Source organism: Chelonoidis abingdonii, chromosome 11, assembly GCF_003597395.2.
Source record: "Chelonoidis abingdonii isolate Lonesome George chromosome 11, CheloAbing_2.0, whole genome shotgun sequence".
Taxonomy (NCBI): domain Eukaryota; kingdom Metazoa; phylum Chordata; order Testudines; family Testudinidae; genus Chelonoidis; species Chelonoidis abingdonii.
The window spans coordinates 35,069,353-35,086,890 of NC_133779.1; the positions used below are offsets into that span (position 1 = coordinate 35,069,353).

General features: G+C 57.3%; 1 protein-coding gene across 2 annotated transcripts; it reads left to right on the plus strand.

The window, feature by feature from the left end:
• Window positions 1-55: 55 nt before the first annotated feature.
• Window positions 56-16,039, plus strand: SHD (Src homology 2 domain containing transforming protein D). 2 transcript variants are annotated; one of them, XM_032772647.2, is made up of 6 exons: window positions 56-388; window positions 7,680-7,806; window positions 8,528-8,749; window positions 10,058-10,229; window positions 11,494-11,613; window positions 15,515-16,039. In XM_032772647.2, the coding sequence occupies exons 1-6, from the start codon at window positions 56-58 to the stop codon at window positions 15,699-15,701; spliced, it is 1,161 nt and encodes a 386-aa protein (XP_032628538.1). In that variant the 3' UTR covers window positions 15,702-16,039. The 2 variants fall into 2 exon arrangements, with proteins under 2 accessions (XP_032628538.1, XP_032628618.1); XM_032772727.2 differs by having other exon boundaries at window positions 10,061-10,229.
• The last annotated feature ends 1,499 nt before the right edge of the window (window positions 16,040-17,538 follow it).

Below are 17,538 nucleotides of genomic sequence, written 5' to 3' on the forward strand. Positions count from 1 at the left end.
CCAACCCATTTGTTCTGCCCAGAGAGGTCGGGGTTTTGTTGTCAGGCTGGAACAAATGGCCAAGTGGCTGAAAGATTACTTGAGTTTTGGGAGCAGGAGGTCTCCTCCACAGCCCCCCAAGCCCGACTACACAGAGAGTGAGATTTTAAAGGCTTACAGAGCGCAGAAGAGCCTGGATTTTGAGGATCCCTATGAAGACAGCAACAGTAAACTGGAACTGGATCCTGTGGGGTCGGGTTCCTCAAATACAGCAGCTGCTGGTGGCTGTGCGGAAGGGAAATACACCTCCCCAAAACACAGGCTTATCAAAGTGGAGTCCACAGACCTGAACAGAGGCAAAGCTCTGTTGGCGACGGCTGCTGAGGAACTCAAAGGCGGGCAAGAGCAGGTAGGTGCTGGAGATTTACTGAGCAGGTGTCCTCCAGGGGTCTGATCACACTCAGGCCTGGCCCTCTCGGCCTGGGGTCACATCAGATCTCTCGTGCTAAGCAGAGATAGGTCAGGTTTCCGCTTGGATGGGGATTTCCGAGGTGCTGCATGCCGTGGGATGGGGGATTCAATCACTGGTGCTCTTTGCTCTGAGTCAATGCTGTTCTGGCCACGGTCGGGCACACTGTGCAGCGGATGGTGTCCAGCTGATCCTGAACGCTTTCTGTAAGAGCTGGCATGTTTGGCCCAGCAGCCTGGCCAGAGGCCCACTCTGGTGAGGACCCTTGGCTTCCCTGAATTGACCCTGATGTTGCAGTTAGATTCAGCATTGTTCACTTCCTGTCCTACAGCGCTTTGCAGGGAGCTATTATGACGAAGCATCTGCTGGTTGTGCCCCAGAGGTGGCTGCATTTTGGCGGTGTGTGAAATTACTCCCAAGGGGAGAGTTTGCTGAGCATTGTGGGATACGCCCATGAATTGTAGAAAGGAAGGAGGGAGGGGAGGAGAGGACCGGGAGTGTCTATCATGGGGCTCCATGGGCAGTGAAAGATTTCAAGCGGGGGCCACGCTTTTTGGTTTGTTTCACCTTCTGGCAAGAAATGTGCAATAAATGATCCTTCCTGACAGCATCAGGGAAAGAGCCGACTTGCTGGTTTCATAGCTCTGGAGAGGAGAACTGGGACCTGGACTGGTGCCCAGGAGACCTGGAGCTCTGCCACCAACGCCCAGTGGGACCTTGTGCAAGTCCCTTCCCCTCTTTCGGGTCACGGTTTTCCATCTGGAACATGGGGCTAAAACAAAACGCCTTCCTTTGCCACACCCTGGGTCTGTCTCATCTGGTTAGACTGTAAGCTTTTCAGGGCTCGCTGCGTGTAGGTACAATGCCGAGTGCCGTGAGGCCTGGTCTTATCTGGGGCGTCTCAGTCCTCCTGGAATACCGGTCGTTATTAATGCTGTGTAACACTTTCCCAGGGGCATTTTCTGTATTGTTCCTCTGACAGTCAGTGAGCCTCACCTCTCCAGCCCAGCTCCATCCCTGCTAGTCCTCTGGAGCTGCCCATGCAGAGAGCATGCTGAGCTGCACTGGGGGAGAGGGGGGAAGCTTTGGAGTGTTGCTCAGAGTATGCCTGGGGTTGTCCAGCAATCACTCATCTGTGGCCCATTCTGGGCATGTCAGTGGGGCAGGAACAACGATGGGCTAAGTCTGTAACGGGCCTGGATCAACAGGGTTGCAACCTGCTGCACTCAGTGGTCCTCTTTGGAGCAGTGGATCCATGGACGTATTATTCTGCCCCTGCGCAGGGGTAGCTGTGCCAGTGCCTGCCCATGCAGGTCGTGCCCATGGGCACTGATGCGGGGACACCTCTGCCCCATCCACTAGACTCTGGACACATCCTTTCCATTAGCCGTTGAACTATGGGCTCTAATGTTCCATGAAGGAGATGGGGGACGCTGTGGGTACGTCTACCCTACAATCAGGAGGTGCAATGGCAGGACGTGTAGTGTACCCCAGCGAGCAGAGCAGTGAAGCCGCGGCAGCATGGGCAGAGGCCTCGGTTAGCTGGTTGAGCAGATTCCTAAGGACCTGTGTGAGCTTCTGCCCAGGACTTAGTGAGTGAGTGTGGACAAAACCAGCTTGCATATGTCTCGTGATTGCTGGGTAGACATACGGTACAGAGGGGGGAGTCCAGTGGGTGGCACAGGGGAGTGAGGAGGCAGGACTCCTGGGTTCTCAACAGGCTGGGAGTGCTGCCAAAGGAGAGATCAGCGCTGACCCCTCTGTCCAGGTCACAGATGGCGGGGATGGGTCTGCAGTGCCCTCGGCCAGCTGGCTGTAACACGGGCCGGTGCAGCAGGCTAGGGGATCGTCAGCACATCAGTGAGCTCATGGAGGAGTGTGTGAAATCCAGCCCAAAGCGCAAGACTGTTGGCAGGCTCAGATGCATGCGACTGCTGCTGGGTTTGCAGGTTCCCACCCTTCTTAGCACCCCTGCTCTCAGCCTTGTTAGGAGCGATGTGAGGCAGGCAGAAGTGCGGCAGGCTCAGAGGGATTTTTCACACCTCTGCATGCACCCTCTGCATTCCCGCTCCCTGGGTTTGGCGGTGGCAGCGCGTTAGGGTAGCCCCATCCCAGCATGCCCAGCGATGGCTAATGCAACCTGCTGTGGGAGAGGTCAGTGCTGCTCTCCCCAGGGGAATGTGAGGCCCAGGGAGAGGGGACATGACAGCAGCAGAGCTGGGATTAGAACCCCTGTCTCCCCACTCCTCCTCTCTGCCCACTCACCATAATTAAAGCATCAGCCATAAATTCCCATCTTCAGCCTCTGCCTTTGATGGTTAATTCACTGGACACGATAAGTGGGCGACATTTAATACCAGGAGCGACTGTGCTTTGGGTGCCAAACTCCAACCACCCCGTGCCGGAGGATTTCTGAGCGAGATCAGGTGGAGGGGGGAGCTGGGAGGACCCTGCACCCAGCTTATGGATCGAGGCCATCAACAGCAGATTGCCAGCTCACCTAACCCACAGTTGAATCGTCCCTGTGACTTTGTAACATGGCTGTTCCTCAGGAGGGCGTGGGCTTGAGGGCAGCTGCAGGTTATGGCACAAGCTGTTAGGAAGGTGAGCGACTCTACAGGCAGAAATAACCTAGATCTGACCTTGACTGCCTGAGATTCTAAGCATCCTGGGTAAGAAGCAGCCAAAGGCTGGCAGGGGGAGGGGGGTTTAGGACTGTTCCTTTAGTGGGTTACACGGAGGAAGAAAGCCCCCGTTTGTTTTAGAGAGGTAAGACTAGCACTGCCATGCTCAGCAGCAGCGTGATCTAGTGGTGAGAGCAGTGAGCTGGGGTACCTGGGGAGTCTATTCCTGTTTCTGCCACTGTCCTGTTACATGACGTCGGGCAAATCCCTTCCCCTCTGGTGCCCCGTCCATCCTATCTCTTTAGATCAGAAGCTTTTCTGGGCAGGGGGTGTCTCTCACTTTATGAACATGCAGTGCCCAGGGCAAGGGGGCCCTGATCTTGGTTGGGATCGCTAAGGCACTACTGGAATAACATGATGTTTACACGATAGTGCCTCGGTAAGCCTGGAATCCCCTAAAGCAGGTACGTAATGGCCCCCCCACTTTGCTGATGGAGACGCTGACGCTGCCTGTGCTGCAGCTGGGGAGGTGTGATTGCACCATGTGTGGACATACCCGAGCTAGCTTTGATCTAGCTAGCTCAGGTACTAATAGCGGTGAAGCTGCAGCAGCCTGGACTTCATAACAGGCTCATCCCCCCAGTGCGTACCCAGGTCCTGGCTGGGGGGCACGTACAGCTCCCACTGAAGCTTGCGCTGCCATGGTTCCTTTGCTGTTGGTGTCTGACCTAGCTAGAGCTAAGCTGGCTCTGGCACGTCCAGGCCTGCTGTGATTACACTCCCCGCTTGCAGTGTGGACCTACAAACAGAGCTAGGAAGAGGGGCCAGGAGTCATAACTCCCTTTGCTTTGATCACTAGACCATGTCCTCCTCTCCTTTACACCAGGAGTGACTCTGATTATTGCTGATTTACGCCTCTCTGCTACCGATCACCCTGAGTTCAGAGACAGTCCCTGCGGGATGCTGGCCTTTGCTGGCCGTACTTCTCACCAGGGGAGTTGTTTTCCTTTAACTCTATCAGGGACGTGGTTTCATACACACACCTGACATTCAGGCAGCGCCTTTCATCCCAAAGTACGTTACAGTTCCAGGGAACGCTCACCCAGCACTGAAATGCAGTCACCTCTGGGGTGGAATGCGGCAGCTGTTTTAGCAGCGCATGGCAACACTGCACAGGGATCACTCATCCACTGCTGAAATGCAGCCGCCTCTCGGGTGAACGGCGACAGCTGTTTAACATTGCCTCTGCATAGGGCTCACTCACCCAGCACTGATATGCAGCTATCTCTGGGCTGGAACATGGCAGCTCTAAGAGCACCCAGCAACACTGCGCAATAGTTCAGGACAGGAGGTGAAAAAGAAACCAAAAAGTCATTTCCCCATCTGGAATTTGACCAGGACACAGGGGCTAATGCCTTGCCCCTGGGTTTGTAATGAGCACAGGTGCTCAGCACACTGGGTTTGATAACTCACCTGAAACACAGCTCCTCAGTGCCCCATGGGCTCAGTGCTGACTCAATAGAAGTGCCTGCACCACTCCTGGTACCCCAGCCTGTTTTCCCACCCAGATCCCTCCCAGGCCTCATGCTGCTGGTGTGAGGAGATCAGCGGGAGGTGCTGTGACCGTTGGGATTTTCCTCACAGTAGCTGCAGGTGCCAGTTCTCCTGCATCCGAAATTCCCAGCCCAGCTGCCATTTACTCTGTCGTCCCTGATGAGCAGCAGTATCAGCTTCTGCCTACACTCTGCGAAGGGGCAGGTGTCCCCTTGCCAATCGGGCAGTTCCCCCATCTCTGATCCCTGGCTGCCAGGCCGTGTCCCCCTGCTCGCTGCCCCCGACAGCGCGTTAGACATGCTCAAACAGCCCGCGGAGGAAATGTTTTGAGAGCTGCAGGCAAATGAGACAGGCACGTGGAAATTGCCTTTCGAAGCAATGACCCTATTTCTCCCCTTTTGTGTCTGTGAATTGAGCGCTGGGGAAGGAGGGGGATTGATAGCGTTGCGGGCTGATGTTTTCTTTATCCACAGAACAGGTGCATTCTGGGCTGGCCTGGGACAAGACACGCACTGGTACACATACACACACAGACACACACACACTCACACACATACACCACACACACACACACACACAGACACCACACACGCACGTTCACTCACACACTCACCTCCCCACACACGTACACACAGATATACGCACACAGACTCAGACACATGCACACACACAGATACACGCACACACACATTCACTCACACACTCACCTCCCCACACACACACGCACACAGACTCTCACATACACCACACACATGCACACCTACCCACACTCATACACACACACACCCTCGCATGCACGCACACACACAAAGACTCACATGCACACCACACACCCCACCACTCACAACACATGCACACTCACGCAACACTGCACACACATGCCACACACCCCACACGCACCACACGCACTCACACACATGCTGTCATAAGCATAAGTCCCAATTCTGACTTAGTGCCAAAATGTGGTGCCTGCATGAAACCTCCAAGCTTAATTACCAGCTTAGATCTGATATCACTGCACCAGACAGGAATTCCAGTGCCTGCCTCACTCTGGTCTCCCAAACCTTCCCTGGGGGACTCCAAGACTCAGATGCCTGAGTCTACAACAAGGGAAATAACACCCTCCCTTGTCTCTTATTTCCTCCCCGGCTTCCCCTCCTGGATGGCCTGGAAGATCACCTATTTCATTCCTTGAAATGCAAAACAGAGAGATCCAGTTCTTTCACCCTCAGCAGAGTCCTGCAAATGTAAGCTTTGCAACTCTAACCCAGAGAGTTCTCCTTCCCCCTGTTCCTTCCTCCCAATTCCCTGGTAGTTCCAACTAGGAAAAAATCCAACAGATCTTAAAAGAAAACTTTATATAAAAGAAAGAAAAAGACATAAAAATATTCTTATCAAGTGACAATATACAGGGTCAATTGCTTAAAAGAAAAATGAATAAACAGCCTTATCCAAAAAGAAATACAATTTAACATTCCAGCAACTACCAACATGTAAATACAAAAAACAATATAAAAACCTATTGTTTCACCTTTGTACTTACACTTGGAAACAGAAGATTAGAAACTGGAGACAGACAGATTACTCTCAGAGCCGAGTGAGAGCACAGAGCAGAGACACAGACAGAACAAAGAACCCACACCCAAAAACTTCCCTCCCTGAGCTTTGAAAAATCCAGTTTCTTCATTGGTCGTCTGGTCAGGTGTTTGGTTCCCTTTGTTAACCCTTTACAGGTAAAAGAAACATTAACCCTTAGCTATCTGTTTATGACACATGCACACACACTCACATACATACACACACACCCTCACACACTCTCTCTGTCCAGCCTACCTGCCTCTACCCCCTGACCTGACGGAGCGAGGACAGCGGGCTCCCTCCTGCTGAGGCTGGCAGCGACAGCAGCGCTAAATGCGTTCTGCCAGCTCTGAGATCTGCACTGAGCAGCCACCAGAAGGCAGCTTCTCCCAAGCCTCCCTGCCCCAGCCTGGATTCAGACCAGAATCCCAGAGGTGAAAAGCTCCAAAGCCGCACGGCCACGCAGTCCCGCTGATTTTTTTGCTTTCCATCACCTCTCCACCCAGGGCGTAGCCCTTCCCATCTCACACTCGAGCCCACGTGCTGCCTCTCTGCCTTCGGAGACATGAGATCAGCTGTGACAAAGCTTAGGCCAGATCCTCAGTGATGTTTAGGAGCCCAGCTCCCAGTGGGCGGCCCTGGGTCTTAGTACCTGCCTTCTTCATCACACTCTGCAAAGATCCCCCAACAAACCCATGGGAAGCAGGTGAAAGGCAGGCAGGTGTCACTAGTCCTGTGTCACCGATGGGGAAACTGAGGCAGGGGCTTGCCTGAGATCATGCAGAGAGTTGGTGTCAAAGCAGGAAGTTGGACTCAGAGCATTCCAGGCTCACAGCTCCTCTCCTTCTCTCTGCACTTTTCACTTGGCCTCTGATGAGATGAGCTTGCTGGTGGCCTTGGGTTCGGGCTATTACCTGGCTCTGACTGGATTCCTAGTTTAACTCCCATGTCCACAGAGAAATCATGAGGTCACCGAGTCCAGCTCCCTGCACTGAGGCAGGACCAAATAACCCTGTTCTTTAAAACCCCAAATGACGGGGATTCCACAGCCTCCCTTGGCAGCCTGATCCAGAGCTTCACTCCCCTGACAGTTAAAAAGTTTTCTCTAATATCCACCCTAACTCTCCTTGGCTGCAGACTAAACCCATTGCTTCTTGTCCTGCCTTCAGTGGACATGGAGAACGGTTGGTCACCACAGTCTTCATAACAACACTTCACATACTTGAAGCTGAAGACTGATCTCAGATCCCCCCTCAGGCGTCTTTGCTCAGTTTTAACCTTTCCTCATCCGTGCGGACACAGTGAAGTCACACAGTGAAGTCCCTTTGTCTCTGATCCGTGTGCTGGGGGAGAGGGACTCGTGCTGATCAGTGCCCCGGGCTGGTTCCCCGAGATGCTCCTGCAGCTGGGCCGTTTGGGTGCTGCTGAGCCTGGCCCTGCCCTTTCTGCGCTGAGTGTAGCCCTCCTGCCCGCAGGGCGATGGCGACAGCGAGTACTCCAACCCCTTCAATGCCAGCCGGGAGCAGCCAGGGGACGTCGAGGGGACGGTGCCGGAGAACAATGGCTACATGGAGCCTTACGACGCCCAGCGGGTGGTGGCAGGTGAGAGACACCAGGGCAGGAGCAGTCTCCAGGGGGACTCCATGCTGCATGGTGCTGGGCATGGAGTGGCTCCCAGCTGCGACTGCACCCGGAGGCTGGGGCAGGGCTCGGTGATGCTGCCTCTCACTCTCACTCAGGGACCTGTGCCCAAGGGGCAGGACAAGGCTGTTATCAACTCCCCTGCCTGGCTAGCTAACCCCTTGGGTGAGTGGGGGGCACCCAGTGTACCCCCTAGGCACATGGGCACCAGGTACCCAATCTCCCCGAGGCATGTGGGCATCTGGCACCCAATGTATCCCCAGGCACGTGGGCACCTGGCACCCAATCTCCCATCATGCCTGTGGGCACCAGGCACCCAATCTCCCCACATGGACGTGGGCACCTGGCACCAAATGTATTCCCATGCATGTGGGCACCTGGTACCCAATCTCCCCCCAGGCACATGGGCCCCTGGCACCCAATCTCCCCTCATTCCCATGGGTACCTGGTACCCAATCTCCCCTCATGTCCATGGGCACCTGGTACCCAGTGTACCCCCCATGAATCTGTGCACCTGCTGCCTGGCACCCAATCCCACTATGTATATGAGCATCTACTGCCCCCCTCCATCTGCGTGTGGCCTCCTGCTGTCTGCCCCCCATGCCCTGGCACACGTCTATACACGGACTCCTTTGCCCAGCCTTGGCCCTGCCCAACTAATCCCCTTTTGCTGGACTCCCAGATCTCCAGGGCAAAGGCGACTGGGAGGGCCGGTGGGGGCAGAAGTGCCAGCAGGGGCTGCAGCTTTACGACACCCCCTATGAGGAGCAGGGGCGAGACCCAGAAGGTGGCCTGGCCAGCCCGGCCCGCGAGAGCCGCCTGCCCCAAGATGACGAGCGGCCGGCGGATGAGTATGATCAGCCCTGGGAGTGGAAGAAAGACCACATCTCCCGGGCCTTTGCAGGTGGGTCCTGCCCCGTTCTGCTGAGCAGCCAGTGCCCCAGGGAAGGGCGAGTCTCTGTGGGGAGGAATGCAGGGGCAGTGCAGAGACACGGGGCTCTGCTGGAGCCTGGGCAGGGGGATGGCTCTGGGGCTAAGTCTCAGGTGTGAAATTCCCAGGAAGTTCATTCTGCCCAGGCAGGTGGCTTCAGCTCCATGCCTTTCTGGTGGGGAGCCCTTTCCGGCAAGATCCCGAGCCCTGAAATCCTCCCTGCTCTGCCTGAGCGTTGAACACCCCGGAGCACTTTCCAGTAGGGTCAGGCATCCCCATGACCCCCAGGGGGCTGTGTGTCCAGCTGATGCCCTGGGTGGGTTGCGTGTCACTGGGGTTGCAGGCCCATGGTGCTTTGGGATCCTCTAGGGTGAAAGAGGCCATCGGGATGTCATTTTTAACAAGGGCCAGGCATGATGGTGCCAGAAAAGGGAGGGAGTGCCAAGGGGACTCTACAACCCCCTGATCCCGGCCTGGCGCCCCGACTCCTGCCCTGCCCGGCGCAGCAGCAGGAGTTGGCGTCAGAGGGAAAGGATGTGGCATTACTAATGGCACCTTAAGAGCCCATCAGGCCTGGGGCTCCATTCCAGTCCCAGATAGGCTCCATGGGGTTACAGACCCCTGCTGCAAAGAAGCCACAGGCCTGAGCCTGCGGCCTCTGCCGTCTTCCCATTGGCTTCAGTGGCCTCTGTGTCTGGCCTAATGAGCCGAAGGAGCAAAGTAATGTAGCGGGGCGATGTGGTGCAGGGTTCCCCCGAGGCTGAGGGGTGCTGGGATCAGGCACAGAGAGTGGAGTTGAGGGCAGAGTTTGGATCCCGAGCTCCGGCTCTGACATTGTTTGCTTGGGTTCTGAACGAGCAGGGTTCTGGGCACTCAGCGTCCCCCAGCTCGATGGGTGCGTGGGCAGACGGGCACCGGGGGACGCAGGCTGAAGCTACGAGGAATCAGATTGAGGAAGGGTTGGGCCTGAGTGAGGCTCTGCCCACCAGGCTGGGTACAGGGCAGGGGTGGCATTTGTAGGGCAGGAGTTCACCCTCCTTTGTCCCTGGACCAATGATACTGGCTGGAGATGGGAGCAGTGTCCTCCAGGTACCAAGTGTGGGGCCCAGCTGCTGACGTCAGTGGGGCCCAAGAGACTTGGACTCACTGAGAGTGGAGAGTGGAGCCAGCAAGGGGGACTTGGAGCTCAGCTGAGCTTGGGCAGGAGACTGCGGCCCGACCAGGAGCAGCCTGCTGTCTCTCCCTCCCTCCCCATGTAACGCATTTTTCCCCCCACCCAAGCAGTGCAGTTTGAGAACCCCGACTGGGAGCGCCCCTCCTCCCTGAACAAAGAGCGCTGTTGGCCGCCGAAGCACCTGACGGCAGGCCCCAAGCACGGCCGATCGCAGAGCCCAGAGCGCAGCCCGCCCATGGCCGAGCACGTGGACCCCTCGCTGCCACTGGAGAAGCAGGTGTAAGTCCCAGGGGTGGGCAAACCGGGCAGCTGGACGGGCACCAGCGTCCTTTAGATCCACAGTTCCCTGCCTGCTCCGGTGCCCTGATGGCAGGCCCCACAGGGCGGGAGCTGAGGGTGTACCACCCCCCAAGCCAGCCATGTTGGGTGCAACTGTGACCAGAGCTCTGAGCCCCGAATGCATTTGTCCCAGGGTGCACTGTGGCAAGGCATGTGTATGGGTCATTAGTCAGAACACAGCGCTGGCACCGTCACATGCCATGGAAACTGTCACAGGAGGAAGGAATTCCTGGAGGAATTCTAGGAGTTTGACCTCTCTCCTCCCAGGGGATGGTTTGCAATCACCCCACAATGCACCACAGATCGGAGCACCGCTGGGCATTCTGGGATACGTGCCCAGAAAGCACTGCTGCTACCACACCTGAACACAGGGCCAGGGTCAGGATCCACAGGGGGCAGGTATTTAAGTCATTCCAGAGTTCCCTGTGCGGACTGGCCTGGCTTGCGTGTTCTGCAGCCCAGCTGATTGCAGCAACAGGCTCCACTGTCAGTCACACCAGGGCAAAGGTTGTGATAGGGTGTTGCTCCCACTGTCCACTGGTGTAAAAGACATCATGAGGTCCAGGGGGATGGAGAAGTAGCTTTATGGGTGGGACGGGGGACAGGGGGTTGTGTGCTTGCCATGATAACATGGACCTTGCCTGCAGTGTGGCCAACCCCAAGCATTCAAAGTTCCTGAGTCAGGCCCCCCAAAACCATGAGATGGCCTTGAACAATCCTGGGATTAAAAACGTTGCGGAGAGGAGGTTCTTTCAATTTACCTTCTTGGTTCTGAGCTTTCAGGATGCTCTTGGGTTGTGTTTTCAGGCTTTTCTCTGCAAGCAGGAGAGCTAGAAGCCCACTTAATTTTTTAAAGGAAAGCTGAGATTCTCCTGTATTCACATGACTCCAGAAGCTGGGGATTTGAGAAAAGGCAGGCAATTAAAACAACGTTTGTGAGGAGGGAGGTTGTGGAGCAGCCTCCCAATAGGAGGAGTAGGGGAAGCCAACCTAGCTAGTTTGAAAATGGAGCTTGCTAGGTTGTGGCCAGGATGATATGATGGGATTGCCTGGGATAGCAGGGGACTGGCCCAAAGACCCAAGAGCTCCTGTCTAGCCCTGTGTTCTGTGTTCCTAAAAGCAGCAGGTATCATGAGGCTGATGGTGAGCCTTGGCAGCCCTGTGTCTGTCACTGTGTGACCCTCTCCCTTTCCCCCCACCCCAGGTGGTACCACGGCTCCATCAGCAGAGTGGACGCCGAGACCTTGCTGACTCTGTGCAAAGAAGGCAGCTACCTGGTGCGGAACAGTGAAACCAGCCACCATGACTACTCCCTGTCGCTCAGGTGAGACTCCCTCTCTCTCTACCTTCCAGCCTCTACAGAGAGCTGCTGTGCCAGGGGATTTTCCGCAGCAGGGGTACGGACGCACTGCAGCTCTATGACCCAGCCACCTGGAGCTTCCCAGGTGGGCGGTCATGAATTAAACTGGCATCCCCACCAGGGGGAGCTGTTAGCCCTGTTGCACAGATGGGGAAGCCGAGGCACAGAATGGGGAAGGTCTGGTCGCCAGTGGTGAGATATTGGCAGAGCTGGGTAGAGAACCCAGGAGGTCTGACTCCCATGAGGATTAGGTGCAAGTCGGTAACTAACTCCCATAAACTAGACCACACTACAAGGTCCAAGCGTAGAACCCAGGAGTCCTGATTCCCACGCCCCTGCTGTAACCACGAGACTCCCCCTTTCTCTCCCTCTCATTTCCCAGGGCTCCCAAGACACCTCTCTCTGGAGGTCGGAGCGAGAGCTCATACCCACCTACGTGCATGGGAGAGAAAGCATCTCACCGAATCCCTGTGTAGTGCAGGAAGCGGGTGTGCCGTGGCCTGCGACCTGTTGGGGTTGTGGTGGGGAGGGGAGTGTGGAGAGTCGGGAGGGGAGAAGCTGGTTGCCTCTTACCCTGCAGGCCTGGGAGGAGATGGAGGTGGGGGCTGCAGAAACTGACTCAGAGGAGAGCACTTCACTTCCTCCAGGCGCTGGATGCATCGCAGGCCGTGGGGAGCTGGCGAGGGGGGGGGGGGCACGGTGATTGCTACATTCCTGCCCCATTCCCTGGCACTGGGACACATGGGGCATCGCGACTCCTGGAGCCAAGGGGTTGATGTGGGTGAAGGACGGGGGCATTGAGGGTTGAAAACATGGTGTCATCGGTCACTGCCCCAAGGGCCAGAGCCCACCTAGGAGTGGCGCATTTCTGCTCTCCAGCCCTATAGAGCCAGCCCTAGCGGTGCCCTATGGACGCTACCTTCTCCTGGAGGCTTCTGTTTGTTTTAAACTTGCTGCCTCTTGATTTCGTTGGGTGATCCCGGGTTCTTGTGTTATGTGAAGCAGCAAATATTCATACTTATTCACACCTATTCATCATTTTCTCCACACCATTCCTGATCTTACAGACCTGTATCACTGGGGATCTCAACCTTTTCCTTGCTGCGGCCCCCCTCAACATGCTTCAAAAATGCCAGGGCCCAGCAGGCAGAGGGGCGAACTCGGGGATCTGGGCCAGGGGGGGACCCTTGGCCATGGGCAGAGTTTTACTTCTATTTGGGGGGGCAATGGCTGGTGGGACTCGAGTCAGCTCCGCACAACGGGGCCCAGGGAGGGAGCATCACCTCCACCCCAACTGGACAGAGAGTAGCTAGGGGCTGTGTGCAGGCAGAGGGTAGCTAGGGGCTGTATGTGGGCAGGGGGTAGCTCAGGGTGCAGGCAGGGGGTAGCTAGGGGCTGTGTGTGGGCAGGGGGTAGCTAAGGGCTGTGTGTGGGCAGGGGATAGTTCAGGGTGCAGGCAGGGGTAGCTCAGGGTTCAGGCAGGGGGTAGCTAAGGGCTGTGTGTGGGCAGGGGATAGTTCAGGGTGCAGGCAGGGGCAGCTCAGGGTTCAGGCAGGGGGTAGCTAGGGGCTGTGTGTGGGAAGGAGGTAGCTAGGGGCTGTGTGTGGACAGGGATAGCTAGGGGCTGTGTGTGGGCAGGGGGTAGCTCAGGGTTCAGGCAGAGGATAGCTAAGGGCTGTATGTGGGAAGGGGGTAGCTCAGGGTGTGGGCAGCGGGTAGCTAGGGGCTGTGTGTGGGCAGAGGGTAGCTCAGGGTTCAGGCAGAGGGTAGCTAGGGGCTGTGTGTTGGCAGGGGGTAGCTCAGGGTGCAGGCAGGGGGTAGCTGGGGGTTGTGTGCAGGTAGTGGGGGAGCTCAGGGTGCAGGCAAGGAGTAGCTAGGGGCTGAGTACGGGAGGGGGGCTCCCAGTGCAGCTTCCAACTTCAGCAGGGGGGGCACTGGGGCTCCCGGCTTCAGCCCCCTGCTGCTCCTGGCTTGCAGGAGGGAGTTGCCGGCCTCAGCCCCATGCCGATCCCGGCTTCCGGGGCTTGAGGGCGGGCGCCACCTTCAGCCCCATGCTGCTCCTGGCTTCGGTGCTGGGGCTTGGGGCACCAGGTTTCAGCCGCGGAAAGGACTCACGGACCCTGAACTGAGAACCTCTGCTCTATCATATCCCCCCTTCGTCGTCTCTTTCCCAGGCTGAGCACCGCCAGTGTCCTTCATCGCTCCTCATACAGGAGCTGTTCCATCCCGCTCGCCGTTCCTGTTGCCCACCTCTGTACCTTTTCCAATTCCAGTATCGCCTTTTTGAGATGGAGCGACCAGGCCGGCACGCGGTATTCAAGGAGTGGCTGTAGCATTAATTTATACTGCAGGATTATGATGCTCAGTCACTCAGTTTTGTGAGATCCCTGTGTAGCTCTTCGCAGTCAGCTTTGGCCTTAACTACCTTGAGTAATTTTGTATCATCTGCAAATTTTGCCACCTCACTGTTTACCCCTTTTTGCAGGTCACTGATGGATAAGTTGAACAGCGCTGGGCCCAGTACACACCCCTGGGCGACACACAATTTATCGCTTTCCATTCTGAAAACTGACCCTTTGTTTCCTGCCTTTAAACCAGTTACTGATCCAGGAGAGGAGCTTCCCTCTTACCCCAGGACTGCTTAAGGATGGGCGAGTGGGTTTGTGCAGGAGAACCAGAGTCCAGACTCTTGTTCCCAGCTCCTGGGTGGTCTGCTGGGTTAGCACAGGGGAGGGCTGGACTCCAGAGTCCCCACTTGTCCTGGGAAAAGGCTCCTGTTCCCAGCTCCAGGAGGGCAGCGGGGCCCAGTGGTCAGAGCAAGGGACTGGAGATCAGCATCTTGTAAGCTTAGACCCTTAAGCTTCCCTCCTGGGGCAGGTAAGTTTTTAAGTCATTCCTGCCGGTAAAGGGCTTGGAGAGCCTTGGATGGGAGAGGGGCAAGAGGCCCAGTCTCCTCTCCCCAGGCCCTTCCCCGGCACACGGGCACAATCCACCTGACAAGTAGCTCCCCATGAACTCTCTGCCCAGAACATCTGCTTCTTATTAGCGGCCGACATGCACATCAAAGGGCCAGGCCGGCGGACGTTTTGTCGGCTGTCTGTGCACAGAGTGAGCCGCGCGGCCTGGGAAGTGGCCATCATGAATATTTCATCAGGTTAATCGCAGCAGCATGCTCTGATCCCCGGCAGGAGCCCAGGGCCCCGCTCCCCCCGCCGCGCCCTTTGAAATATTTATCCCTGCACAGGGATGGGGCTTGGGTGGGCTCTGTCTCTGCCCCCAGCCTGGCTCCAGATAGCAGAGCAGCCACTCTCCTGGCTGGCTTGGATCACGCAACCCGCCAGGGTGCTCAGGGATTCCACAACCAGGAATATTCCTACGCTGGGATCCTCTGGCCTGGAGACATTGCAGTGCCCTGCTCCGATGCCCAGACACAGTGGCCAGTCGTCATTCCCGGGTTCTTTGCTGGGGCTGGTTTGCTGGGATGGTGAGCAAGTGGCTTCCCTTCTCTGGGGTCTCAGATTCCACCACTGAGCAATGAGGAGGAGGCTAGCGTGGCAGATCACATGGCCACCAGTGACTGCACAGCTATCGCCGTGCTGAGTACTGTGGCTACTACAACTCAGAGACTCCTGCTGCAAAAACCACTACTTGTTGCTGCTTCAGATTAGGGAGAATCCCCAGCAACAGCTAGCAGTATAGGCCCTATGACACACAGCCAAGCAGCTCTGCTTAGTATGACCATATCTCCCTCTAGTGGCTGGCCGCAGCAAAGACAAGAGCTCAGGGCCAATGGGGTTGCTTCTGTGGCTCCTATGTGAGGGGATGCCCACTGCTAATGCGCTTTCCCCTGTGCTTCCATCCCCAGGAGCAGCCAGGGCTTCATGCACATGAAGTTCACCAGGACCAGGGAGAGCAAGTATGTGCTGGGCCAGAACAGCGCCCCCTTCGAGAGCATCCCCGAGGTCATCCACTACTACACGGCTCAACAGCTGCCCGTCAAAGGCGCCGAGCAACTCTCGCTGCTGTACCCCGTCGCCGTGCAGACCCTCTGATGCTGGGGGGGACACTGGGTGCTTGCTGACCACGAGGAAGGGCTGGGCCGGCCCCAGCCCAGCCCCTACGGGCGAATGCCCGGCCGTTTTAGCACAGGGGACTCCTGCTTCGAAGCAGCAATGGCAAGTCGCTCGGGCTGCAGTGCTGCGTCCAATGCCCTCCAACCCCTGCGTCTTGCTCTGGGGGGGTGGCCTTTGTCCTGGAAGGTCCCACACAGCGAAGGGGTTAGCCTGGAGTCATCCCTTCTAGCCACATCTGGGAGCTTCTGCTTCGGGGCTGTTTGTCCGGGAGATTCCCTTTCCCCTCCGCCCCCTCCTTGGTCTCCCCTACTCTGGGATGCTGCTGGCCCCAAGGTCCTGCTGTGCCCGGCCCCATAAAATCTCCTCTTCCCTGCTCTGGGGGGCTCTGAGAGACACTCCCAGGTTACTTCCCCCCACCATCTCCAGGCAGGTTTGATCCCAGAGTTCCCCCTTCCTTTGTGCAGCCCTGGGAGCTGCCACTGTGGTAGGGAGGTTTGTAGCATGTCCCATCCTGGACGGTTCTGCTCTGGGAGGGACACGCTCTGAGCACAATAACGTGTAGAGACGGTAGGTTCATGTAACTGCCCTCCAGTGTCCTACCCCTGGTGTCATCTCGCCTGAGCCAGCTCTACCTCCCCCCCACTACCTCCCTGGCCCCCTGAGCCGGGTGGGCCCCCTTCCCCCTGGCGTGTGTGTGCGGGGCCGTCGCGCCATGTGTGCTCGTGCTGCTTTGGCAAATAGGTTTCCATTAAACACCGTAGTCCAGACATGGCCCTAGCCCGTCTGTCTGTCTCTTCCCAGCTGGGCGGGGGTCCCCCAGGGGCCCAGGGCTCTGCCTTACTCACCAGGGGACGATGGGCAAGAGCAGATCTTGTCCCAGGGCTAGAGGGTCTCCTGTCCACCTGTAGGCGAGGGGCTTCCTCTGAGATCCGACCCCAGAGAGCAGGTGACATTTGCCAAAGCATCGCATGATTCAGGAGCAAAAGCCCCATTTGCGCCTAACTCCCTTCGGTGCCCTGGGAAGCTGGGCTCAGTTGGGAGGGGAGGAGTCTCCTCTCCCCAGACCCCATTGTTGGGTCACCCCGCCCCCTCGATCCAGTGGACACGATTCTTCCTAAAGAGCAGGGGTCAGCCCGAGGGGGCCTCCCAGCCTCATTTCCCCCAAAGGTGGCTCCCCAGCTGGGCTGCTGCGTCTCCTCCCTCCGGTCCTGGTCCGGTAATTGGGAGAGTTTCCTGGCCTTGGGCGAGGTAAATTAGCACCTGCAGCTGCAAGGCCACCTCTTGGGACATGGCCATCCCCACCCAGGACAGGACGGGGGCAGCTCTCCCCCTCCTCAGCTCCTTCAGCACCTGTCTCCTTCCTGCCCTTGGCCCATTCAGCCCTGGGCCTCTTCCTGCAAGCACCAGTTAATGCCCATGGTGGCGGTGGCTCTTCTGATCTGGGCTGGTGCCCCAGCTCTCCAAACAGCCCTCCACTGGGAACGGCCAACTTCGGCTGGAGTGGGGCTGGGGGTGTAGTGGGGAAGATGGCTGCTGCCTGTTTCAGCTTACCCCACTCCCAGCCCCCCAGCCCACTCCCCTCGCTGAGCCTTGGCAATGGGCCGGGCCTGGCACCTCATTAGCAGGGCGGAGGGGCCATGATCTGATGTGGGGGCAGGTGGGGAGAAATGGGCCCAGTGCTGACACGATGGGCCTGACCCAGCCCCCTCAGAGCAGGCAGTGTCAGGGCTGAGGTGATACACGGCTCAGGGGGATGTGGGGTCTTAGCTGGTGGAGAGACCCCTGCACTGAGGGCTCTGCGGCAGCCATGCCTGAT